The sequence below is a fragment of the Habropoda laboriosa genome, unplaced genomic scaffold (genome assembly GCF_001263275.1).
Source record: "Habropoda laboriosa isolate 0110345459 unplaced genomic scaffold, ASM126327v1 scaffold33, whole genome shotgun sequence".
Classification (NCBI taxonomy): domain Eukaryota; kingdom Metazoa; phylum Arthropoda; class Insecta; order Hymenoptera; family Apidae; genus Habropoda; species Habropoda laboriosa.
Genome location: NW_017100187.1, coordinates 1,936,795 through 1,961,650, shown reverse-complemented (window position 1 = coordinate 1,961,650; position 24,856 = coordinate 1,936,795). Strand labels below are relative to the sequence as shown.

Sequence of the window (24,856 nt, the reverse complement as noted above, 5' to 3'; positions counted from 1 at the left end):
GCACGAACCGCCACGAAGCGGCGCACACAGAGCGTGTGTCTACGAGAGGCAGACATCCGTTTGTCTGGCCTCGGCCCGGCCATAAGGCCCCAAGGCTGTTTTACGCGAATAAATTTATGCGAGTCCCTTCCTCGCTCAGCTCGAGCCGTGCCGAGTTTCGTTGACCCGACACATTTCACCGGGCTTTCTCGTCGCTAATAACATAAGTAATTACCGATCGACGGTCTTTGTCCGGCCAGGCGGACTGATTTTCAATTGCAGATTCCGGTTCGCGCCGCGCCGTTTCGTACTCGCGAGAGCAACACCGAGTTAGCTGTTATAAATAGAATGGAAAAAATGAGCAGCGAGTGGAAGATTTAACGCGGTAAACAGACGACCAGTTCTCCGAGTCGAACGCATTTACATAGTCCACTTTGGGCAGTGATTCACAGCCCAGATCCATGTAAGGCCCGGCGTCTCTTGGCTGCACGCCTACGGCCAGACGTAGACACGTCGAGAGATAAAAAGGCGATCGGAGGACCGAAAAGGCGAGGAGCTGCAACTATCGGCTGCGAAATATCGGAGCGTCGATCGGGCCCAAAATACAGAGAGCTCGTTAATTCCCCTGCAGCAAGCTCCTCGCGTCGACTACCACTCTCCTCGTGGGAGAAAAGAGGGATCTCTCGAGGATCGTCCCCATCGATCTTCCCGCGTCGATCGATCCGCAAAGCAATTAGGGCGAAACTCACGCAGCTCTGACGGACTGAATTACGAGAGTTTGCAATTTTTATTACTTTCCAAAATTCCTAGCAGTCGGTGGACCTTTAATTGCTCGTTATGCTCGATGCAAAGTAGCGTTTCTGTAGCGTAATCTAATTGTACGAATTTCATAATTTAGATGGATATTTCCAACGACCTTTGAATTCGATAAGAAAAAGAAAAAAAACCGTAAGCGTCTTGAAATATTTTCCTATATGTTTGGAAGACTTTGGAATTTTCGTTGAAATATTTTCCGCTTTCTCGCAATTTCTCAAGAGTTACTTCTGTTCTCGTTCCTTATTTCGGTCCTGTGCAACGAAAGGGTACCTGCTGCACACACGATCGGACGGATCTCACGTGCGCGCCGTTAAAAAGATGTTGCCCCGTTCCGCGTCGACGTCCGGCTGCGCGCGGGGCCCGGTCTGTATAGGTGCACGGTTCGAACTCTCCCGCCAGTGGCAGGGCCCGTCAGTGTCTCTCGCGTTCTCGCACGGGGAACATCGTCTCCTCTTCGATCGCGTCCTCGCGGCCTTTCACCACGTTTCTCCCCTCCCCTTTCGTCGTGCGACGTGTCCGCGAACAAAGTAGCAAAAGTCCCAGAAATCCGACTAAATGAGAGTTTTCCGCGGTTAGACCCGTCCGTACTCCGTTCTTCCTTACCTTTTCTCCTCTTCCTTCTCCTCCCCTCTTCGTCCCCCTGCAATAGACACTTTCGGAGTATCTCTACTCGAAGGTTGGATCGAATAAGTGGAAATGGAGTCGGGATCGTGGAGACTGCTATCGTGCTGGATATTTATCCTTGGAGCGGTGCAGGCAAACGGTGAGCATAGTACAGTGCCGGTAGAGAGAAGGAGAGAGACGGCGATTATTCTCCGGAGAAAGAAGACGTGTCCTGAATTTGAAAGTGCTCGTAACGTCACGTGGACAGTGGATGCGTGGCTCAAGGCCGATAGCCGTTCACTCGTCCGTTGTATTCGTTTTACGCCTAGATCGATAGCTATCTCTCTGTCTATCCCCGTTCTTCCTTCACCATTATGCGAACCCGTCGGTATAACGTAGCAGTCGACGCCTATGATGATTAGGGTAATTGTACTATTTTGTTAGGCGGACGACGGAAATGTTGCATAAAGCGAGAAGCATATTTTCGAGCCAGGGATAATTATTTATCGCGCCCGTTGCTTTGTACCTTTTAGTTTGCTCCGTAGACATCGCTGATCAAACGATGAATTTTCCCACTGCATCGGCAATTAACCTGGCTTTCGCGAAACGGAAATATGCCGGTGAATTGAGTAAGAATGTTAATAATAATACACGATAGACTCGAAACTCCCGTGATTTACGCGCGAACAATAAAGTTTCCCGATGAATCACGCAATCCCCCTGCCTGTGTACACACATCTACACTCTCTTCTCATTGCCCGTGGCCTGTGGCGTTACGTATTTACCAGTCGTCCACGGCGAAAGTAAGTGTTTTTCCCCGGCGTGGTTATCGGGAAAAATATGCTCGCCTGTCCGTACTTGGGCCGTTAAAAGATTCAGGGAGGATGGGTTTTTGCGCAATAAACGAGTAATTCGTTTCTTCGAGTTAATTCCTGCGCGTAAGCTTAATGGGCCGTATCGTCTGGGTTGATCGATTTTCTTCCTCGTTTCTCCCGCGGATTCTCGGTCGGTCACTCTCGATGGAAACTGATTATCCAGCCACGGCTGGACCGGTGTAACGAGCAAAAGACTCTGCAGAATGCCCGACGCGAGGGAATCCTTTCTTTCTGTCGCGGGAAGAAAGGGAACGCGTGGAGGAAAGTGATTTTCCACGCTTCGAGTCGCGTTCCAACTCCGTGCCTCTCTGCTGCTGCAGATTTAACCAATTCTTTTTCGACGAATCCCGAGACTCGCAGGGTCGTTCACCTTTCCGTGCCTTTCGTATTCCTCTCTCTTGTCTCCGGCTGCTTCGGATTCGCGGCACGTGGCCTCCGATCGAGCAGATTTTTCAGAGACACCGATTCCGATAGCCTCCCTTGTGGTCGATACCTCACCAGGAGGAAATGAAAACGCTGAGATGGGAACGCGTTCAATCAGCGGCTAAATCGAGTCGTCCGATTAAAATAAAGTGGCCAGGCCGCAGCGGTTCGTGTGGCGTGATGAAATAGTAATCGTCGCGGTTTCGCGGCGCGGCGAAAAATCTCGCGAGCCATCGCGAGCACAGCATCCCGTGGGTTTCGCGATCGGCTGAAACACGTGGCGAGGAATGAGGGACGATCAGTGGCGTAGCTGTGGAACAAGAAACCCTCAGCTCTCGAGGAGTGATCGGCAGCTACGCGACGGTACAACTTGTCAATGACCCCTCTTACGGTGGAGATGAAGAGACGGATGGTAGCGCGAGTGACAGAGAAACCGAGGTCGCGGTTGATTTAATTGCACGACAGCGGTTCGCGATCGTGCGCTCGCCTTGTATGCGAAACGAGGATTCGCGGAAAAGTGAATCGAGTGGGTGTTGCCCGGTGTCGTATGCGAAGCGAACGCTTCCAACGCCCTCCACAAACACCTCCGCTGTCCCTGGAAGACCCGGCCGTATCAGTCACGTAACATCCGCCACATAACCAAATACAAAAGGCGAGAGATGGAAGGAGTTGAGGAGAAAAAGGGAATAAAAGGAGGCGAAAGAAAGGGAGAAGATGGGATAAAGTGGCGGCCCTGGAGGAGGAGAATGCGAGAGGAGACGGTGGGAGTGAGAGTGGGAGTGAGGAATCGGCTGGGAGAGGCCATAGGAAAACCGGTTGCCAATCTGCAGAGAGAAAGAGAGATAGAGGAGAAAAGGGTAAAAAGGCCGACACTCCGGTTTTCAGCAAACCGATCCACCGTCCGATCGATTTTCATCGATTTTTGCTCGCGGGACCACCGTGGAGGTCGGGGCAGAAAATAAATGCGCAGGGGGGAAGAACCGGTGGAGGAGAATATACAAAGGCTGCGAGGCAGGCGGTGGAAGGAAAAGTAGAAGCGAAGAGGATCGTAAAAGCGGCTGCTTTAGGTTCAAAATGTCCTAGACGTTCCTGTCGGCGATCCAGTTTGAAATGGAAACGACCTCCGAGGACTCTGGATCTCCTTAGAAGGTCTAGACGTCGGAAGATTGATCGTTTCTCCTCGGCTAATAGCTTCGATTAGGCGTTTCTCGTAAATTGTTATTGTCAGTCTCTTTCTGCTTATCAGCGGTTAATCACCTCCATGGGAGAAATGTACGATTATCGAGATTACGTTGTTCTGGCGTGGTCGTTGTAGCGGATCCGCTTTTTTCCACGACGAGAATCTTTGGCCAGTTTTTCCAGAGGCGCAGGGACTGGGTCTTGGCTGTTGGACGATCCTCCGTCGCTTCTCGTACGATTTTCCTCCTCTCCTTGTTCTCGCGGAAATTACCATTTAGGAAGGATAGCGGTTCTGGACGAAAAATTTGTACAGTTACCGCGGCTCGTTCTACGAAGAAGATGGAGGAGGAGGAGGAAATGATCACCGAGAGGATCGTGAACTTTGACACGGAATCCTTTACTCTTGGCCGTGCATGAATGGTGATCCGTTGATGGAAGAAACGTGCCATCCATTCTTCGTCGCTTCTTTAACATTCCACGCCACGCTGACTACGTTATTCCCTCGTAAACGTTATTCACCGTGGAAAGTTTTTCCACTAAAAGCCACCCGTTACCTTCTCAAACGCTCTAAGCTCTAACGTGCTCCTTAACCAAATCGAAGAAAAGAGCGTTCGATAGAGCTTTCTCAGCCGTGTCTAAATTCGCTCGATAATACCGCAGGCGTGATCGAAAGATAATAAGAAAGGAAGACTCTCTCTCTCTCTCTCTCTCTCTCTAAATGTAAAATACGATTTTGCGGAACAGATAGCTCGGAGCGCAGCTCGACGGCGATAGCATTGGTGACCTCTTCTCGCGGTAGATTTCTGCGTCTCTGTAGTTCACGCGGCTGTCCCTCCAGCCAAATATGGCGGATACCGGTCGAACCACTCGCGGTGCACGCGTGTCGTGTCACCGCGGTGGCTGCGTGGGCACGCGCAAAACTGTGCGTGTGGAGACGAAGAACAGACAGGAGCACCCACGGGCGAATTCCTGCCGTTCGACCATCGTCCCTCCGCGCCGTATAAGCGTCACGATACCAGAGGTTCGCCGTAAAAATCGCTCAGCGCTACTTCGCCTCCGTTTCAGGGAGGCAATATCTTCTTGCCTATTCCCATACGCGACGATTGACACGTAAAGAACACGCTCTGGCGATACTTTACGCCTCCGTGTCTCTCCCACCGGTCTCCTTAGATGGACTTTCGCGAATACAAGTATGATTCATTACGGGTAATTGTGTCAAAATGATTCTTCCTGACGTTCTCGTTTGCCGTTTGATCCGCGGTAAGGCGAGTTCGGTAGTTCAGCTCGAAGGATTTCCACCTACCGGATCTACGCATCTGGGACGTAATTTCAAGCTGGTCTCGCGTCGCGTCCACGGAGTAGCAATTGTCGAGAAATGGAGTGTAATCAAGCCGGCGAGGTTTCGACGACCGCCCAGTCCTGTCTGTCGCCGTTTTTCGAATAATTGTCTTCGCCGTCGATCTGTCCCATTACCGGTGGCCGATCTCGCTCGTAAACCTTCGCAACCACTCGTTTTCACGATTGGTAATGACGGTACGAATGCTTAGACCACTGCTTCATTATTCGATCCGAGCACACTCCTTTCGATCATTAATCTTCCCGCGACTCTTTCTCGATAGTCCCGTAATTCGTGAAAGTCGCGCAGTCATTCGGAATTCATTAACAAAGACGCTGCTTTCCATTCAGCAAACTGTAGAAGCCGCCCCGTGCGTTCGATCGGAGAAAGAACGCGACTGAAAAGGTGACAGCGCAGAGGGAAAAAACGGAAAAGTTGGTTGCTTGGTCGGAAATTGATTCTTCAATAGGTGGAAAAGGAGACGTTGGAATTCTCCGCGACAAGGGAAGAACCGACGGTTACAGTAATCGAGGAAACATTAATAAATTGGATTTCACGGTGAAATTCAAGATTAACGAATGCTAACGAACGTAATTATTACGGCGGCGGTTCGAGAGGAAGTGGCATAACCACGCAATGGGCAATATCTTAACGAGATACCAGGGTAGACGCGGTGGCGAAAATTGTTGCCGCGCAAAAAGGGGATAAAGAGGAAAAATACGTGTCGGAGGATTTCCTCGATCAGATTAGGAGCAGCTGGAACACAGGTCGTAAAGTAACGGCAATGAAAACGGCCGGTTAACCAATCCTATCGTTTCCAATCGAACGAACCAGGGAACCCTTTCACCGATTCTCCAAACGGCCAAATTCTTCCGATACTCTTTTCACTTTTCCACTATTCACGCTATTTACTCGAATTTACGGCCGGCAATTAGCTGACTCTTGGAGAGAGGGGGTGGGGAAAGTGAACTGCGAGTAGGAGACCGTAGGTATCGAAGGTTTGCAGTTTACAAGCGGTGCATTTGTAAGGATTAAAAAGGCGTCTTCTGCAGGGAAGCGTGTCGAGTATGCGCCGCCACGCGTTCGCGAGCGAGCGAGCTGGATCGCGCGTATAGGTTCCCAGACGAGCATCGTTCGTGCGTGTCTCTCGCGGAGAGACGGGGTCTGTATCAGAAAATTCCAGTGTTCTCTGCCGATGATCGTTACCTCTCCTATCGAACGCCATAAATCTGCCCCTCGCTCGCTCTCGCACGCCTCACCGGCAACGTTTACGCGTACACCGCAATAATTGCACGTTATGGTCGACGGTGAAGACACGGTTGAAATTAAAACCGAATTAACTTTTTAGTTTTGATAAAAGCTCGCCCGATCCGTGGAATTTGAAAAGGGACAACTTCCCCGATCTATTTAACAGTGGAATAATTGGAAAGAGAACGCGAGAGTCCGAGAACGAAGGAGGTAAGGACGGACTCGAGGAAACAATTAAATCCCTGGATCAGATAAGCACGCGAGTATCCTCTGGAAAATGTATTCCGTGGCTCGGGTCGGGAGCTACAAAGTCTGGATAATAAAGCGTGCCGGAAGTCGCCTGAAGATAGATCCACTCTGATTCGATATCTCGAGGATGACAGTGCACGAGGAAGTCTCTTTGAACGACAAAAGGATGTATCCTGGAATAAGTTGGTGGACCGTGGAAAAAAGTCTACGTTTCTTAGCGATATATCTCGATCGAAATTAGTAATTTCTCTTTCTATCGGTGGACGAAGAAATGAAAGAAAGGAGAAAAAGGAGATTCCGTTACGCGTCGGCGGTAATTAAGAGGGAACAGCCTAAAAGAATACCGTAGAAATAATCAGCTCGTTACGTTTTCGCGTATAATGGCCGAGAAGAATGCGGGACCGAAAGAAGTGGCCACGTAACGACGCGTGTGAACGTTTTACGCACCAGCGATCCGAGGCGTGAAATTGTTTAAATAATCGGCCGCGGGATATTACCGAAAACGCGCGGTAACGGTAATCGGTACCATCCGCTTACCAAAGCGCATAATTCGTGCACGGATCGCAGCCCGTGATAAATTATTCATTCTGCATTTGGCGCGATGCACCTTGCTCCTTGTGTTTCGTGACTGGCCACGATCGATCTCGTTTGCATCCTTGTCCCTTCGATCTCCGAATCAACGGGACGTGGAACAGCGTGGAAAATAGTGAAATAGCGAAAAGTGGTTCTTGCACGTAGTCGAAAAAGGATTGAAGAGAAATTCATTTCCCTGGGATTTCGTCGATCCGAGTTGCTTGGGTATGCGACACACGAGCGATCGCTTCCGCGCAATCGATTACGCGCGACAGAGTCGACCGGTAGCGGCGATAGAAACGACAGACAGCGCAGCACCGAATTCCAAAGGCGAGAACCTCGCTTCTAAAGGCAATCCTTTTCCACCGATTTCTTCACCGAGTTCGAACAAGACAGGAAAAATCTATCCGCTCCCGGCGTACCGATTACATTATCGCCCACCTCGACGATTCAACGCGTTGCTAGAGATTCCCGCCTTGGAGCACAATTTAATCACACCGGCTGATGCTCGACGGATAATAGGGTAGAAACATGTGGCGAAGATCGGCTGAGAGTAACTTTGTGTAGATCTGCTTGCAGAATCTATTTAACGATTCGTTCCGTGAAAAATGGAGGAATCACTTGTTTATGGATAATGCACTGTTTGCTATTTTCGGTTACTGCTCGCGTAAAAAATGCCGCGGTAATCACGGAGTTTGGGGTGGAAAGATCGGAGAGGAAGATAGAGATGATATCGATCTCAACCGCGGTCCTATCGACGGAATCGTAGACCGCTAATGATCGTTGATGATCAGTGATTTACCGCTCGAGTGTGTATACCGGCGTGGCCAAAGGAACCGGAATGAAATCACCGTTACCGAGTCCGCTCCTCTTTTATCACTCTCGCGGCCAACCTGCCTCGCATCGATTACGAACTTTCGATCCTGTTACGCAGTCGTGGAACGCTCCGCGCGTTCTGCTCGCCGCCTCTGGCATTCCTCTCGTAATTTTCACTTGGTCTCTTCACCTTCGCGTATTTCTCAAATTGCCCGTTTCGCCTCGAATATCTTTTCTTTCTCTCGTCGAAAGGTATATAGGGAAGAATTGCAGCACATGTGTGGCGCAGATGTGAAATCGCCTTAACGGAGAAGAAAATTCATCTTCTTCCCAGCTGTTGCATTGTCAGAGGGAGAAAATAATTCTTAGCGGCGCGTGGAGATCGAGTAATTGAATTATGTAGCGAGGCGGCGTTTGAATTAGCGTCTACGGCCGCGAGAGGAACGCGAGTGGCGAATTTATTTGCATAACTGCGAAAACGTAGGCGGCCGTTTAATTAACGTCCCGCGGTAACGAGGGTCTTCCACTGTGCTCCCTGGAAATTGTCGCAATTAATATCGCACGTTCTCTAATTACCAACCGATGTAACGTATCGTGTAACGATTAACGGCCCTCCCGCTTCTTCCACAACTTCTCTCCTCCTTTCGAAACGGATACACCAGATGACGATTGAATTTTAAGTCCGTCCATCTCTGGAAACTCGCCCACCGCTGTCGGTAGACTGCGGTAGTCTAACTGTACCCTCGAAAGCGTATCGATTTACGAGCGTTGCACTTTGCCAGTAGAAACCGGAAGTCGTAAAAACCTCGAAGAAACGACTGTTGCGCCTGTGGTGTAGAGAAACGATATCAATGTCTCGTATCCGATCTGGCGAGGATCGCCTATGGTGAACACGATGTCTCCAAAACTGATTTCTCGACTGCTCTAAAGACCGGCGGGGGGGTTGGAACCCCATGCTGGGCCACCGCACAGTTCCCGCCAATAGCTACGCGATAACGATCGTTATTATTCGAGGCGGCACGACGGCGAAAGGGGGAATTGATTCAACGGTTAATTCGTCGTCGGTGAAATGGAAACAACGTTAGAACGTTCCTAATTGCAAGGTGCGATCGATTCTCTCACGGTAATCGCTCTAGTTGTACTACTATAGGAGAGGACACGCCTACGTAGAGCGCTTCCTGCTTGGACCGATTCTGAACACCGGTGCGTTTATCGGCCGGTTTAATTGCCACAGGCAGAAATTTCCGAGCGTTCTCGTTCCTTACGATGCCAGAGATTAACAGTCTCTCTGCCCTTCTCCAGACGAGCCTCTGTACAGTTAACGCCGCGTGGACGACGAACCGCGAATGCTAATCGCGTCGCACCGGATTTCCACCCTTCCGCGTCCACGCGGGTCGAATGCGACGTACTTGATTGAAAAAAGACGTACGCAATTAAAGATCGTTTGTTAAAACCGAGGATGGAGAAATAGGGCTACTTAAGATGGGCTTGTTTACGCTCTCTGTACCCCCGGGTGTAGCCCTTTTCACGGGCGGAAACGAGACAGAAAACCGGAAGAAACAGGATACCACGCGAATCCGGGGAAAAGCATTACCGACCAAAGCATCGAACACCTTCTATCGACAGTGAAACCGGTCACCGATCCGGTCTCTCGCGTGTTGCCTGGCGAAACACGAGGGATAAAATAAGAGGAATAAGAGGTCAGAGACCCCTTCGAAGATGTACGAATCCGGCTGGAGATCGCCGCGTTATCCACGCTGGATCTCGAATCGAAATAAAGATCGTCCACATGCTGATACCGGCCGCTGAGTCACGATGAGCATGGTATCCGTTGCTGTTCGTGTGCGTTGGAACGATACAGAGAGGCGGCAATGCTCGAAGGAATAATCGAATCTTAGGTGTGGACGAGTAGATGTTAATCTTCTGGCAGAGGGCTAAGGAGAGGTAGGTGGACCAAGGTGAAGGAGGAGCGAGGAGAGACACGGAGAACGGAATTCTCGGAGGCGATGCGTGCTTCTCGGATCTAATGGCGGAAAGGAGCGCAAACAGGAAGGAATCGCGGGGAATAATAAGGGAGAAAGGGTCCAAGGGTCACGTAGCCTCTGGAGAGTGGTTCGCGGAACGAGCAGGTCCGATGGAAAAAGGAGAAAGAAAACTGACGACATCATTTAGGAAGAAGAAGATGGAAGCGGGAAGAGTCTGTCGAGAAAGTGAAGAAGCGTACAGGACGAGGAACCAAAGGGGGGAACAGTCTGGCTTGTGGAAGTGTGTGCTCTCGGTGGCTTGTAAAGAGGCTGCAGCGGCGGGGCAAAAACGTAGCGGACGTCGAAAATGAGAAAAAGGAAAGGAGGGGAAAGAGGAACGGGACGAAAGGAGGAGAAGAAGTTTAAGGTCACGGACCCCTGTACAGGTGGTTGTGGAGGCATTTTGAGCTCGCTAATGGAAAAGACGGACAGTACCGGGGGATATTTGAAAGTGACAGACGATATTATTAATCGTCGATATTGTTAATCCCCGACGTGGGGACTCTCTGTCACGATGCTCCGTCTAAGAAGCTTCCTCAACGGAGTGTTGATCGGATCGGAAGGTTTTAAACCGAGGTGATCGTCGGATGAACACGTTTCTGAAAGGTGTACGGCGCGTCGATCACGATGGAATTAGACGTCGATGAAGGGGGAGCGTGATGTTTCCTCCGAGATTCACGGCTTGAATCTATTCAATTATCCGTCTGCTCGTTTTCCCAAGGTGGATGCGCACGGAGGTAGTGCAAACCGGTGGTTTCGGTGGACCGCGAGGACGTTACCCGCGAACGGCGAAAGTATCTATCATCGAGTTCCGCGAATAAACAGGGACGAATAAGCCTGGCTATGCGTCGGAGCATCGCGAGAGTTTCCAAGGCCGAGACGTTTACGACTTTATGGGCCAATTACCGTGCAAGTTAGTTTGCGGCCACGTCCAACAGCTCGCCGCGCCGTCCTTCCTAGACGCGATACTTGTTAGATATTTCATTTCTCCTCTCTTCCACTTTTTGTCATTTTGTTCTCGTTCCAGTTCAGAGCAAAGTGAGATGCTCCGAGCAGTGGATGGAGGTTGACATCGTGAGGAGTAGTCCACAGGCGAGGATATATCTTCAACAGATGAAGGACTTTCCAGGTAAATCGTGAGATGTGGAAGCGGGAAACGAATGGATGTTACACGTGATCTTCGTTTACAGACGAAGCTTGCAAGCCACGGTTGAGCAACGGTGTCGCCACGTTCCGATTGCCGCTCCTCGAACAGGACATGCTGCGATGCGGTATCACCAGGGTCGTTAACAAAGTCACGGTAGGGCATAATTACCCGCTCTCCGCGAGGCCTACGCGACCGTTCGATCCCACTTGGACATTTTGCGGTGAAAGAGTCCTTCTCTTTCCTTAAGCCGATCGGTCTCTACGTGTATCGAACAAGCGCGGATATTCGCCGTTCAATTTCCTTCAGGTGAATCGTAACAAGTTTCGATGGAGTAAAAGCGAAGGTTGGAGAGGATCGAACGGACGCGTGGAGCCCGTGCACCGCGATAACCTGCCGGCGACTCGTCTCATTGTTTCCGCCCGATCCCATGGATTCGAGCTAAATTACAGCCGCGTAATGATACCACAGGGTCAGAAGGTGTACTTTCATCGGATAATAGTGGAGGAGCCCGCGGATTCCAACAAGCACACGTTCACCGTGAAGTGTGTTATCACCGAAGTCGTTGTGAAACCTGGAATCTTGATCGCGGCCAATCACACTGCCGTCCGAAGGAGCGTTCTTCCAGCAGGCTTTCAGGAACCTGAGTAAGCTCATCCCTCTCTCTACCCAAACATTCTCCATATTTATTCGACGTTGCAACCGTTTAACCGCAATTACCAGACAGCTGTTCGACTCGAGTTTTCAACCTGAAATAAGATCGCGATCGTACAGACGTAACGTTAGTTCTCGATTCACCGAGACTTAGGCCTGTTATTAATACGCCATTGACAAGCGTTCGTTCACCCTTTAATTGGAGCAAGACGGAGCTCTGCTCGTCTTTCGAATTATACCTCTCTGAATGATTCGTTCTAATTAGACTGGCTGAATAGGAGGTGTCGATACCATAAGGCGATCCTGTAACGGTGTGTGTGCGCGCGCGTGTAAGGAATAACGGGGCGAAAGAATTACGTCTAAACGAGGATGAGATCGGTCCACCAGGATTTGTTCCAACAAAAGCTCAAGTGTAATTTTAGCCTGGCGCACGTCGCGTTCCTCTCCGTTCCTTTTTCTGCCTCGTCGCTCACTTCGCTCATAAAGCTCACTTCGCCAGTCGTTCGTATTTCTTGGTTAAAAGAAACTTCTCGCGATCGAGAACGATTGAGTACGAAACTCACTTCTCTAGGCGACAATTTTCCCACGGACGTTCCTGTTCCCTGGCGCTAATTTATTGCCACTAATCGATCGTACGACATTTGGAAAATTGGACATTGGAAAATTCTTTCTCGATCTTGATAACTGTTTTCCGCTTCCACGAAATCGGTGGAATTGCACGCCAGGTGCGATCGGATGCGTTAGGATTATCTACGTAGGATCGAACAAGTGGAAAAAGAAGGCACGAAACGTTTAGATAGAAAGTTTATCGTCGTTCGCGTCTCCCGACTTCGGTACCGTTCGAGAAGATGCGCCGTACAGTTTTGCGGAAACGACCGATGACTCGACAGAAGACGGTAAGATTCGATGATTGTCGAAAGTAGCCCAGGCCGTATTCACGGTTCGATTAGCCGTTTTCCGTGTTGCGGCCGGTAAACAGGTTAATTTCGCCGCGGCTGTCAACGAAATCGCGTGGATCACCGTAATCTACCGGGGCACTGAAAAGTGCCGTTTTCCTCGCTGCTTTTTGCCCGGAAATTGCATTCGAACGCGTCTTCCGCGGGATCGATTGTTGCCACTTGCCAGATGGTCCCATCTGATTCCCCTCGCAATTTCACGATTTAGTGTGAAACTGCGTTTCTTGCGTCGAACCGAGATTTAACGCGCGCCTTTTGCTTCCTGTTCAGCGTGATCGACATCAGGGGAGAGATTTCCGAGTCTGCACCGGTACCGATATTGGGTGTCGGCGTTAGGCAAGGTGGCAATCTCGTCACTGGAGAACTGAACGTCAGTCCAGGAACACCGTTGCAGATGGAGATCTTTTTGGACAACGGCTCTGCCCCGGTTTACGGCCTTTTGGTCACTTACATGCTCGTCACAGACACGAAATCTCAAGAGGAGACGATCATTATCAACGGGTAATTCATACTCTATCTCGACAGTCGACACGATCGTCGAACCCAAAATTTGACCAATTTCCCTTCGATGTCAAGCTGTTCAGTGGACCCCTATCTCTTCGAGAACTTCAACACGGTGGACGGTGATTTCCTCACGGCGAAATTCCGCGCTTTCAAGTTCCCAGAAAGTACTTACGTTCAGTTTCGCGGTACCGTTAACGTCTGCCTGGACAAGTGCCAAGGGGTACGTAAATTCTCGCCAGTCACACTCTCTCCCGCTATCGACCAACGTCACGGGTGAATAATGTTACAGATCGAGTGTAGCAACGGTCAAATTGGATTCGGAAGAAAGAGGAGAGCCATCGACGTTTCCAACACGGATAAGAACAAGCTGTTCGAAGTGACCATGTCTGCTCTCATCAAGGTCGACTTCGAGGAAGATGCTGTGGTAGACAAAGGTAAATCGAGGATAGTAATTCCTTTGCTCCAGTTTCGCAGTCGTTCAACGACGATCGTTATGCTCCGTAGCTCTGTCCGAGTTGTACATCAGAAGGGGAAAGAACAGGACGAAAGCCAGAGCGGTGATCGCTGAAGAAGTGAGGGAACAGGCAGCTCCGACGACCATCAGGACAGAGGAGAGAGCTTTCATAGCGCAAGAAGTGAAGGAACAGTTCAAGTACAAGGTTACCGAGACGGAGATGAGCGGTTTTTTTTACAGCGCTCTTGCCCATCCTCCTTATCCCTCTTTGCCTTTGCAAATTCTTGTAGGATCCAAGAGAAACGTCGGTTGACGAGCGACTGTAAATAGAACGCAGCTTGAGAACCGGCGGAATGGACCGAATCTCTTAGCCGGATGTTAGTGTAATTCCTTTTTCCTTTCTGTGCACGGGGGGAGAAACCGATCGTGCATCCCCACTTTGTGTGATATCGATACATACACATACTTCGATCCGATCTTTCTGTTAATATTTTCCAAGATTTCTCACCGAGGTTCTTTCTTCTCTTTTCTTCTCTTTCCTTCTCTTTCCTTCTCCTTTTTTTCGACAGTCTCTTGGATAATGCTAACGGGAAGATGAATTATGGCCGTGAAAGCCTTAGAGATCCGAGGAGATACCGTGTAGGCATACTAATCGCGTTGCTTCGATTCTCAACAAATGTTCTCCGCTCCGCGACCGCCGAATTTTCACTCACAACCCGTTCGTAACCCGCGAATAATTCTTCTCTCGCGCGTTTATCAAGTCCGTGGATAAAACCGTAATGATCGAATGCTCAAATATTGTACCGCCGCGCCGCGAAGGAAATTGGCCTTTGCGAGCGGGGAACGCAGAGAAGAGACCTAGTCGCGCGACCAACTGTAACGTATACGCGATGTGACTTGAGGAACTTAGACAATTACGTGGTAATTAATTGCTGCTATAATCTCAATATAATTATAACGGAACAGCGCAAGTGTAAAATAACTCGTTGTCTCGCCTCCGGTGTTCTCGCCTTCGAGGCGTGTACCGTATTTTATAGAGTACATGGAGGAAGCGAGAGAAGGTTTTAATAAAGAAACAAGACGCGCAGAAAACGTACCAACTATCCATATACTTGGAATGTTCAATAATCATGTACACGTGAGAAACTCCTTATAAAAAATATATTCCTTTGGCTTTAAAATAATATCAGAGGGACCACGAACACTCGGTGATAATTTCACGATTGGGAGATCACAGGTGCTATCGTTCGTTACACGAAACGCTTTACATACGGAATATACCGTATTTACTTTCTGGGATGGGTGCGTTCAACGCCGCGGATAAACTCAGTCCCAATACCACTCTGGTGTCCACCGGATCGATCACACCGTCGTTCCAAAGTCTAGAAATTAAATTATACCAATTATCGGAAATTTGACGTGCAAGTGATAATTATAAAGTCACCTAGCGCTGCTGTAATACGGACTGCTCTCTTTCTCGAACTGTTCTAAGATTGGTCGCTTCAAACTCTCTTCCTCTTCCGCTGTCCACTGTCAAAACGGACGAGATTAATGTCAGCTTGGAATGAGATGAATCATAAAATCGGTACCTGTTTCCCGTCACGTTCGCGTTGCTGTTTGGTAATTTGGACCATCACACTGGCGGCCTGTTCTCCACCCATCACGGAGATTCTGGCGTTTGGCCAGGCATAGAGAAACCTCGGTGAATAAGATCGACCGCACATGCCTGCGTGAATAATGAATGAAACAGCGAATTCTAAAGGGTGTTTATTAAGCGCGAGGTATATACCGAAATATCCTGCTCCGTAAGCACCGCCGATCAGCACCGTAATTTTCGGTACTTGAGCGCAGGCCACCGCGGTCACCATTTTCGCTCCGTTCTTCGCGATGCCTCCAGCCTCCGCGTCCTTTCCCACCATAAAACCTACGATCAGTTTCACCGTGCTAAATGGCTCGTGAAAACGCTGGAATCTTAGTCAACGACGTACCTGTGACGTTCTGCAAGAAAACGAGCGGTATTTTTCTCTGAGCGCAGAGCTGCACAAAGTGTGCACCCTTTAGTGCGCTTTCCGAAAACAGCACGCCGTTATTCGCTATTATACCCACAGGGTAACCATAAATTCTCGCGAATCCAGTGACCAACGTCTCTCCGTACTGAGCTTTGAACTCTCGAAACCTCGAACCATCCACGATCCTCGCGATAACTTCCTTCGCGTCGAACGGTTTCTTCAAATTGGTCCCCACGATTCCGTAAATTTCATCTACAGCGTGCACAGGTATGTCCAAGTGTTTATCCAGGTTCACGTGCATCGGTCTCTGCCTGTTTAAATCCTTCACTATCTGACGAGCCGTGTACAAGGCGTGGGTGTCGTCGATGGCATAGTGATCGGTCACTCCAGATGTCCTGAAAGATTATACTTGCAATCCTGCTGATGGATCAGTGATGTATCTGTGATTTGTTCGTTCACGGATGAGTAATATCAGAATAGATGTTCACCAGAAGTGAGTAGTCACCCTGTATATACCGTGTAATTACCGACAATGAAGCGCCGCGCCGCCTAAATCCTCCGCGGAGACATCTTCGCCGGTCGAAGCTTTCACTAACGGTGGTCCAGCCAAGAAGATCGTGCCTTGATTGGCCACGATCACGTTTTCGTCCGCCATGGCTGGCACGTACGCTCCGCCTGTATCAATTGATCGAAACTGTCTCGAGAATAGTAATAGAGTAGAATGAGCGAACCATGGTCAGACCTGCAGTGCAGCTTCCCATGATTACAGCGATCTGTGCGATTCCCTTTGCACTCATGTTCGCTTGGTTATAGAAGCTTCTACCAAAATGCCATTTATCTGCAAATACCTCAGCTTGCTTTGATAAATTCGCGCCTCCACTGTCCACTAAATATATGCACGGTAGGTGATTCTCTTCGGCGATTTCTTGGGCTCTTACTTGCTTCTTCACAGTGATCGGGTAGTAAGTGCCACCTTTCACTGTTGCGTCGTTCGCAATTATCACGCATTCCGTTCTGTAAATAGGTTAGGGTCCATTCTGTACTTTATTATTTTGTTTTTTCATTTTTCTTGTACTTACCCTTCTACTCTACCAATGCCAGTGATAATTCCACCAGCTGGTACTTCCTCTTTGTCGTACAATTCGTAACCAGCTAGTTGCGAAAATTCGAGGAAAGGAGACGTTGGATCGAGAAGGGCGTTAATTCTAACTCGTGGCAAGAGTTTTCCCTTCTTCGTATGCCTTTCTCTCGCCTTTTGTCCTCCACCTTCTACAATTTTCTCAACAGTCTTTTTCAAATTGTCTACGGCCACTTTCATTTGTACGTAGTTTTCCTGCAAATTTTTTTCAACGTTAGTCGACGAATTTTTCGGAACGTACAAGTATAGACTATGCTTGTAATATTCGTAATACGCGCCCAGTTTATCGTGCGTCGATGGTGTCGCCGTTCGAACGCATTCAAATAAAAAGTTTCAACATATCTTGCTCCAGTGATAAGCGAAAAGGTCAAGAGATCGATATTGTAACGTCTTTCGTATGCGTATCGGAACAACAAGTTAATATGTTGATCAGAAGTCAACTCAAAGATGAATTAATTTCAAGAGCCTTTGTTTCGTGAATTAAACACGTGTGTGTATATACATTAGTATCGTTCTAACCTGATACTCAGCTGACTGGGTGTCTTGTTCGCTGCCGATAATAGTAGCTTCATTGTGAAACGCCTTTCTAACGCGACACAAGTTTCTCGTCAAGATATTTCCTTTTCTCAGCATCTTTCTCTTTCACTAAATCTTCGACAATTATTTACTACTGTACGTACGTATTACTTGCTATGTTCTCACTCTTTCAACGCGTGCCTCCCGGCGATTACAACCACACACGAAGTGTAGGATAGATTGTACGTCTTATGATATTCTGCATCACAGAACTGAAATACCGACCTCCTGAAAAAGTCGTAGTTTCACTGCGCATTCTGCGATACGCATGAACGCAGTAAAAGTTAAAAAGTGAATAATAACGTAAACTCAATTATTGACACGAGGGATCTTAATTTTTAATATAAATCGACTCAAGATTTCATGTAAAATTATCATAAAATTCAACGTCACAAATATATGTACCTATTATAACCTAAAACGTTTCACATTTTTTATCCTGTTCCGATACCTATTTCCTCTATCCCCCTCTTTTGTACCAAGCCTATTTTACGCATTGTATAATTGTCCTTTTAAAACATTAAAAGTTTAATTAACAAAGCTGTTAATCTAATGAGTAACTTTAACACGCTGTTCGTAGAATGATTCATACTACAGTAATGAGTAAGACAAGGAAAGAGATAGAGAGAAACAAGGAAAGCAATACTTCAATGAGTTAGACAAGGAAAAAGATAGGGAAGATAAGGATAGCAATAGTACCGTGCGGTAGACAAGGAAAGGAATAGGGATAGACAAGGACAGAAAATTTGAAATTCAAAACTAACGCCATCTCGCGTTGAGTGACGCGAACTACGATTTTTTAACAGGATTACAGGATATAAACAGAGGTATTAGACAAGGAAAGCACCAGTGTGCGACAAGGATAGAGAGAGAGAACGCTTCCTATTGGCTGGCGGGCACCCAAGCTCGACCAATCACGAGCTAAACCAAGTCCGTCGGTGAAAAATCATTAATACCTCATTGATTACGATGATTCTGTGAACTTTTAAAATTGAAGAATGAAGTATGGATCTTCAGCAACTTTCACATATAGTTTTTAGTGCTCTAAAACCTTTCAATAATTAGTTATTAATAATTTTAGTAAGTGATGTCTGGAACGATACCGCGTACCGTCAATCGCCTTTGCGGTTTTTCAATAATTTCATAGCTTTTTTCTAAATTCGTATGCAACTAACTGTATGCGTTTGAAAGGCAATTCCTTTAACTACATTCTCATGTAATTTCTATTCACATATTCCGGTTAGTTTAGGAGTTATTAAATATTATTTGAGAGTTTCTCAATACATCGCACTCGTGCATAGTTAACTGTTGTGAACAATTGCTAATATCTATTAAACCACACCGCTTACGTACACCAAACTAACTGTAGAATATAAAGAAAAGTCCATTCTACATTTCACATGCTTAAAAGTCTACAATTTGTTACGAGTTTCGATTGAAATAACGAAAATGTGCAACGCTTGAATACGGCGGGTGCAATAGCTTTACGGTTGTTCAATAATTTCACAGCTTTCTACTAAATTCTCATGCAACTAACTATATTCATCAGAAAGTTAATTCCTTTGGCTACATTCTTCTATAATTTTTATCATCAGAACCCTTGTAGTTTCATTGTTATTTAACATTCTTTAGGTGAGCTCATTCATTCTTTACACACGTTGCATTCAAGCGTACCACATTTTCGTTATTTCAATAGAATTGCGTGATAAATTATGCACTTTCAAGAATGTATAATGTAGAATGGGCTTTTATCTATATTCTGCAATTAGTTTGGTAGCTGTAAGTTGTATTATTTAATAGATATTAGCAATTGTTTGTAACAGTTCACTATACTCACGTACGATGTATAGAGAACACTCTCATGTAATATTTAATAACTCCTGAACTAAACGGAGTATATTAATAAAAATTACAGAAGAATATAGCCAAAGGAATTACCTTTCTGATGCATACAGTAACGTGCATGAGAATTTAGTAGAAAGCTGTGAAATTATTGAAGAACCGTAAAGTTATTGCGTTCGCCGTATTCAAGCTTTACACATTTTCGTTATTTCAATCGAAATGCGTAACAAATTGTAGACTTTTAAGCATGTGGAATGTAGAATGGACTTTTCTTTATATTCTGCAATTAGTTCGGTGTACGTAAGCGGTGTGGTTTAATAGATATTAGCAATTGTTCACAACAGTTGACCATGCACGAGTACGATGTACTGAGATCACTCTCAAATAATGTTTAATAACTCCTAAACTAAATGGAATATGTGAGTAAAAGTTATATGAGAATTTAGCTAAAGGAATTGCCTTTCAAACGCGTACAGTTAGTTGCATACGAATTTAGAAGAAAGCTATGAAATTATTGAAAAACCGTAAAGGCGATTGACGGTTCGCGGTATCGTTCACGACATCACGTACTAAAATTATTAATAACTAATTATTGAAATGGTCCAGGGAACTAAAAAGTATATGTAAAAGTTGCTGAAGGTCCACTCTTCATTCTTCAATTCTAAAAGTTCACGAAATCATCGTAATTAATGAGATATTGATGATTTTTCACCGACCGATTTGGTTTAGCCCGTGATTGGTGGAGCTTAGGTGCCCGCCAGCCAATAGGAAACGTTCTCTCTCTATCCTTGTCACACACTAGTGCTCTCCTTGTCTAACACTTCTGTTTGTATTCTGTATTCCTATTGAAAAGTGTTAGGTCGCGTCATCAACCACAAGATGGCGTTAGTATCGCCCTCGAGTTTTTCTGTCGTTGTCCCTCCCTATTTCTTTCCTTGTTTAACTCGTTTTCCCAGCTCCATTCTTTTCTTCCCTATTCGTCTCTTTGTCCAACTCGTTTGTAACAGAAAACAAGACTGATATTAAAATATGCGATAAATTAAAAGTACAAAGTGCAATATTCACTTGTTTGTATTGCACATTGCGCGATTTCATTTTCTTTCGTGTAACAAGTTGCAATGCTATCTCAACGAAGTTATTTGCATTTCAATGTTTACAGTTTGGCGGGAATAATAGCAATCAAGAAAATTGCGAAACAAAAGATAAACTGTATTTCCAACTTATTTTTTTCAGAACGGAATACGAATTTAATATTACTTATCGGTGGCCGTTTAAACTAAATCTTTCATTTTGCAATATATTATTTTACAATCTGAATGTTAAATGAAGTAGTATGGAAAATATATTGATTGCTTCATGTTTTGCTCTGTAGATGGCGTAGTATACTCTTGATAGATGTCACTGTAACTGCTTTGTTGCATTCGTTTTGTGTTGCATCGGTGGGACGTTTGGAAGGAAGGAGGAATTTATGATTATTTTGATAATCGCAAACGAATAATTGACGTGTCTCTATTAACGAGTAGCTGACAGTAATTGTTGTAGAAGTAAGGAACCTGAAGTAGTCGTAGATTAAGTCTGAGTAAGCCTTCAATCCTTACAAAATGCCGGACATATCCAGTATATCCCATTACCCTTTAAAGGTAAATATTATTCAAATGACATTTACATTTTCCATTTTCTGAGATAATTTCACTCTGAAACTATTTATCCTTTTTTCTAAAGTACAATACGTTGCACGTCTTATTTGTTACGTTTTATTTCGCTTTCTTATCGCTTTTTCCTTGGCGCGTTTGCGTGCGAGTATTTTCGTCCGATATTTAATGTGACCGATTATGAGAACAGATGTCAGATAATCCCTCTAAAACCGTAATTATATTTCATGGCGGCTTTAACGTAGTTCTTTCAACGATGCATGTTCTCTAATGAATAAAGTACAATTATATAAGGGGCACGGGAATGAAACAATCCCATAACCTGTTTGACAAGTTTCTCGTATTATCCAGGCGGTTTCTACGTAACTGTAATTGAATTTTCGAGAATCTCTGTTACATAGAAATTTATTCATCTTACATTTTGAGATCATGTTTTATGATCTTATCGGATTTTTTCAGGTGATATTTGCAATTCATTTAGTGCTAGTAACATGGTAAGAATCAATTTTTTGTTTACTCTATACTAACTTGCATCTTAGATGTACAATAAACACTGTTATATGTTGAATGTTACCTCTGTATTACATAGTTGAACATACATTTTTAGGGGTATTCAGGGATATTGGTGCCCCAAGTCTGTAATGTTTTACAATTTTCTTTTCTTCGTTTGTTTAATGTGGGCTATTCACAATATCGAATCAGACGAACCTCTACAATTTGTAAGCTATCGGCCATTGATAAATATAGCGTCAAGTTTGTTTGTCTTGTATTTGTAATAGAATTATATATTCTAGGCACTATTTATAAACATACTGTCCATATTTTTTGACATTATAACATTAGCAGTCTACTTTCCGACAACCTGTAAGTTGGTGATACCGTTGAATTTAAAACTAACATCTAAAGATCGATAAATTATATCGTTCATTAACCTCCCTATGCAGAAGATGTATCTATTTGATCGCACAAACTTGTAGATGCATCTGAGAAGTTTAGTGCTGCAATTATGATCATAAACATGATTGTACGCATTATCACAAGCGTATACCTTCTACGAATAGGCCAAGCAAGAGGTGGATGTTTAGCCACGATATTTACCACAGGTCCTGCGATGGGTCAGTAACACATTGGACACAGATCCATGTTTTGTACACCTGCATTGCTTCTTCAAAGTTACGCTTTACGTAGGTGCATGAGATTATTTTGCAAGTATTATACGCATTTTATTTTGTAGAATACCTTAAGATAATTGCAATATTACGTATTTACCGTAATGCTTGATGCGATGAAAACCTTGTACAACGTATGCAAACATCGTGACCCTTGCAACGTGTTTTGTTTCGTCTTGTCCTTTTGTATGTGTGGTTTATAATAGTCGGGGGATAGGGACAGGTGTTTACGAACGTTTTTCTATTCTAGGCTTTGGTCGACAGGATTACGAGGACATATCTCATCCGATTCCGCAAAATTCCGATTTTGCTACACTCTAAGAGTATAACTTGACGTTTCTAAAATTCGATAAGTCGAAAGTTACGCGATATCATATTGTAATATCTCTCGTAGCTTGTGTAAACAACGCGCACGTATACTCACGACGTTGAAATCTATTATATATATGTATATTTTAGAATATTTAACAACGATGACATTCAATGCAAACTATAATCTTAATTTGTTGTATATACGTATACAAGTAATATCATCGTAACATGTGAATAAAAGAATCTCCACTACTACACAGAATGCCCAAAAATTCCTAAAACTTTCACGAAGCGTAATCTGAATTTGTATCGCTACGAATACAAAATGCGATTAAACGAATAGAAGAATAATACTACAAGTACGAAGGAAAAGTACATTTATTTAACACAGACATATTCTTGTTCAAGGTATTGAGCCAAGGGAAAACTATGTTCAAAGAGGCCGCGTAGCGACAGTGGCGTAAACCATCAGAATAAGGGTGGCGCCACTGATGGACTATAAGAGCCGCATCGGTGAGGCGGCGTGGTTCAGTAGTGTGCGTGACCGTTCCGGGAGGAGGGTGGCTCCACGCGCGGCCACACCGCGAAACCGTGCCCACTCGCCTCAACCACGGACGTCCACTCGTTTTCTCGTCTCGTGAAAACATGGCGGCCAGCGACGACGAGCCGATGCATCTCTACGAGGTCTTTCAGAACTGCTTCAATAAGATCGCCAACAAGCACCCCGGTGAGTGCCGTCACGTACCAAACAATTCATTTACCAGTCAGAATTGCAAGAAACATCGTGTTGTGCGTGTGTCGTGTGAAAACGTAGCAGAGGAGTCTCTTGTGTCTAGTGTCTCCTGCGAAGCAGCATGCATTAAATCATACGAGCGACGCTTTGGTGGTATTCCAGTGTCATCGAATTATTCGTAAAGAGGTTAGACAGATTTCTGTGCTGTGTAACGGTCGATCGAGCCATCGATCTCCCAAAGAATCGTGCCGGATCGTTCTCTCGACTGACTCGCTCTGTTCCTGTGTTTTGGTTTGCTTGTCAGTGCTTTGGACAGTGCTGCCCCGCCGTAGTGAACTAACCCCCCGGGAGAGATCAGTTCTTACTTGTGCTCTTTTCTATCGCTATTATTGTTCCCTGGTTCGTTTCTACTACGAAACGGAGAGTATCTAGTCGAGTGGCGTACTAGACGCCAGAAATATGGTGGCAGACATAACCTAGACACGAAGAGACTCGTCGCATATCTCGCCGCTGTCATGTGCAACAGCGTCCAGTCGACGAACGCCGTATCGTGACATGTTTGCGACTCGTGGGCTCGAGCTAAGAGAGAGAGAGAGAGAGAGAAAAAAGTAGACGTTGAAAGGTTTCGTACGTTTCGCGTATAATTTAACGTTCGTATTATCTCGCGAGAGTCGAGTTTTGAAAGTTGGCCCACGATTGGGCGAGCCCTCGATCCTGTACCACGTGTCCCCGCGACGCCGCTGTAATCGTTAGAGGTTAATCGCTCGGACGTAATGTAAGAGACCATAAATCCGAGTCTTTTTCTTGGCAGACAGCCCCGGGAGGTCTCGCGGCTACGGACTACCGTGTTTTTTCTCTCTTATTCGTTCCTTTTCATACACCTGCCTAAGAGAGAAACAGTTCCTCGCGGAACGATGCTCCACGAGCGCTGCACGAACTACGCGAAAGGGGTTCTCATTCTCCCCATTTTTTCTTTCTCTTTTCTTCTCATTTTTTCATCACCACCACCAATCTTTCGACACGTCAATACCAGCACGTGTCCGTTTGGTCCTGTTCCGCGAGAGCATGCTCACGGTGGAATATTCTTATCTGTTTTTCGAGAAACGATGTTATCTAACGCGGTGGCGTTGTCGAGCTTTGATTTATCTGCGATAAGGTGTGATAAGGACAGCGTACGTCGCTGGTAGTCGCGATGCAGCGAAATCATTCGAAAATGGTTGGTCAAAGGGAATCGTAAAGTGGACTGTTTGCGCGCGGAGGGGTAGTTGGTCAACCACACGACTCTTGGATGTTTGTTTAGCTTGAGGACGCTGTTTGGAAAACGCTGGAGGTGGTGTATGTTTGCCTGGGAACTAAACGCGTTCCCTAACCGTTTGGAAAGAAAGAAAAAAAAAAATAGGGAAGAAAAAAGAAAGCACCGCGAGTAGTCTGAAATTTTCTCGGTTAGAAGATGAGCCGCGTTTACGTTTAACGTTATATCGACTGCACGAGGCGAGCTCGTGTTTAATCGTAGATTAGATATACGATTGGTCGGCGTGTTGAGTTTTTAAACGATGTTTCGGATCAGCGTACGGGCAATTTGGAAAATATTG

At 46.0% G+C, this 24,856-nt stretch overlaps 4 protein-coding genes across 4 annotated transcripts in view; 3 read left to right on the top strand and 1 right to left on the bottom strand.

Moving 5' to 3' along the window:
• Positions 1-1,433: 1,433 nt before the first annotated feature.
• Positions 1,434-14,263, top strand: LOC108579639. Its single transcript, XM_017943225.1, is given in 9 exon segments — positions 1,434-1,558; positions 11,149-11,250; positions 11,312-11,421; positions 11,737-11,912; positions 13,146-13,376; positions 13,452-13,599; positions 13,669-13,813; positions 13,884-14,067; positions 14,069-14,263. Coding segments are annotated over 9 exon segments (1,218 nt in total). The 5' UTR covers positions 1,434-1,491; the 3' UTR covers positions 14,124-14,263.
• Positions 14,264-15,035: 772 nt separating this feature from the next.
• On the bottom strand, positions 15,036-17,721 carry LOC108579581 (methylcrotonoyl-CoA carboxylase beta chain, mitochondrial). Its single transcript, XM_017943154.1, has 9 exons — positions 17,500-17,721; positions 16,922-17,175; positions 16,585-16,856; positions 16,370-16,517; positions 15,822-16,237; positions 15,623-15,757; positions 15,423-15,559; positions 15,278-15,363; positions 15,036-15,215 (listed from the first exon to the last, which is right to left on the bottom strand). Exons 1-9 carry the CDS (start codon positions 17,611-17,613, stop codon positions 15,098-15,100), a joined length of 1,680 nt encoding a protein of 559 aa, XP_017798643.1. The 5' UTR covers positions 17,614-17,721; the 3' UTR covers positions 15,036-15,097.
• A 3,278-nt stretch (positions 17,722-20,999) lies between these two features.
• LOC108579669 lies at positions 21,000-22,746 on the top strand. Its single transcript, XM_017943255.1, has 6 exons — positions 21,000-21,038; positions 21,510-21,544; positions 21,658-21,769; positions 21,845-21,914; positions 22,028-22,165; positions 22,470-22,746. Exons 1-6 carry the CDS (start codon positions 21,000-21,002, stop codon positions 22,538-22,540), a joined length of 465 nt encoding a protein of 154 aa, XP_017798744.1. The 3' UTR covers positions 22,541-22,746.
• Positions 22,747-23,076: 330 nt separating this feature from the next.
• Positions 23,077-24,856, top strand: part of LOC108579709 (transcription factor 12) — an 81,341-nt gene continuing 79,561 nt past the window's right edge. Inside the window, exon 1 of the mRNA XM_017943310.1 lies at positions 23,077-23,258. Within this exon, the coding sequence (XP_017798799.1) occupies positions 23,177-23,258 (82 nt within the window). The 5' untranslated portion in view covers positions 23,077-23,176. The remainder of the gene's footprint in view (positions 23,259-24,856) is intronic.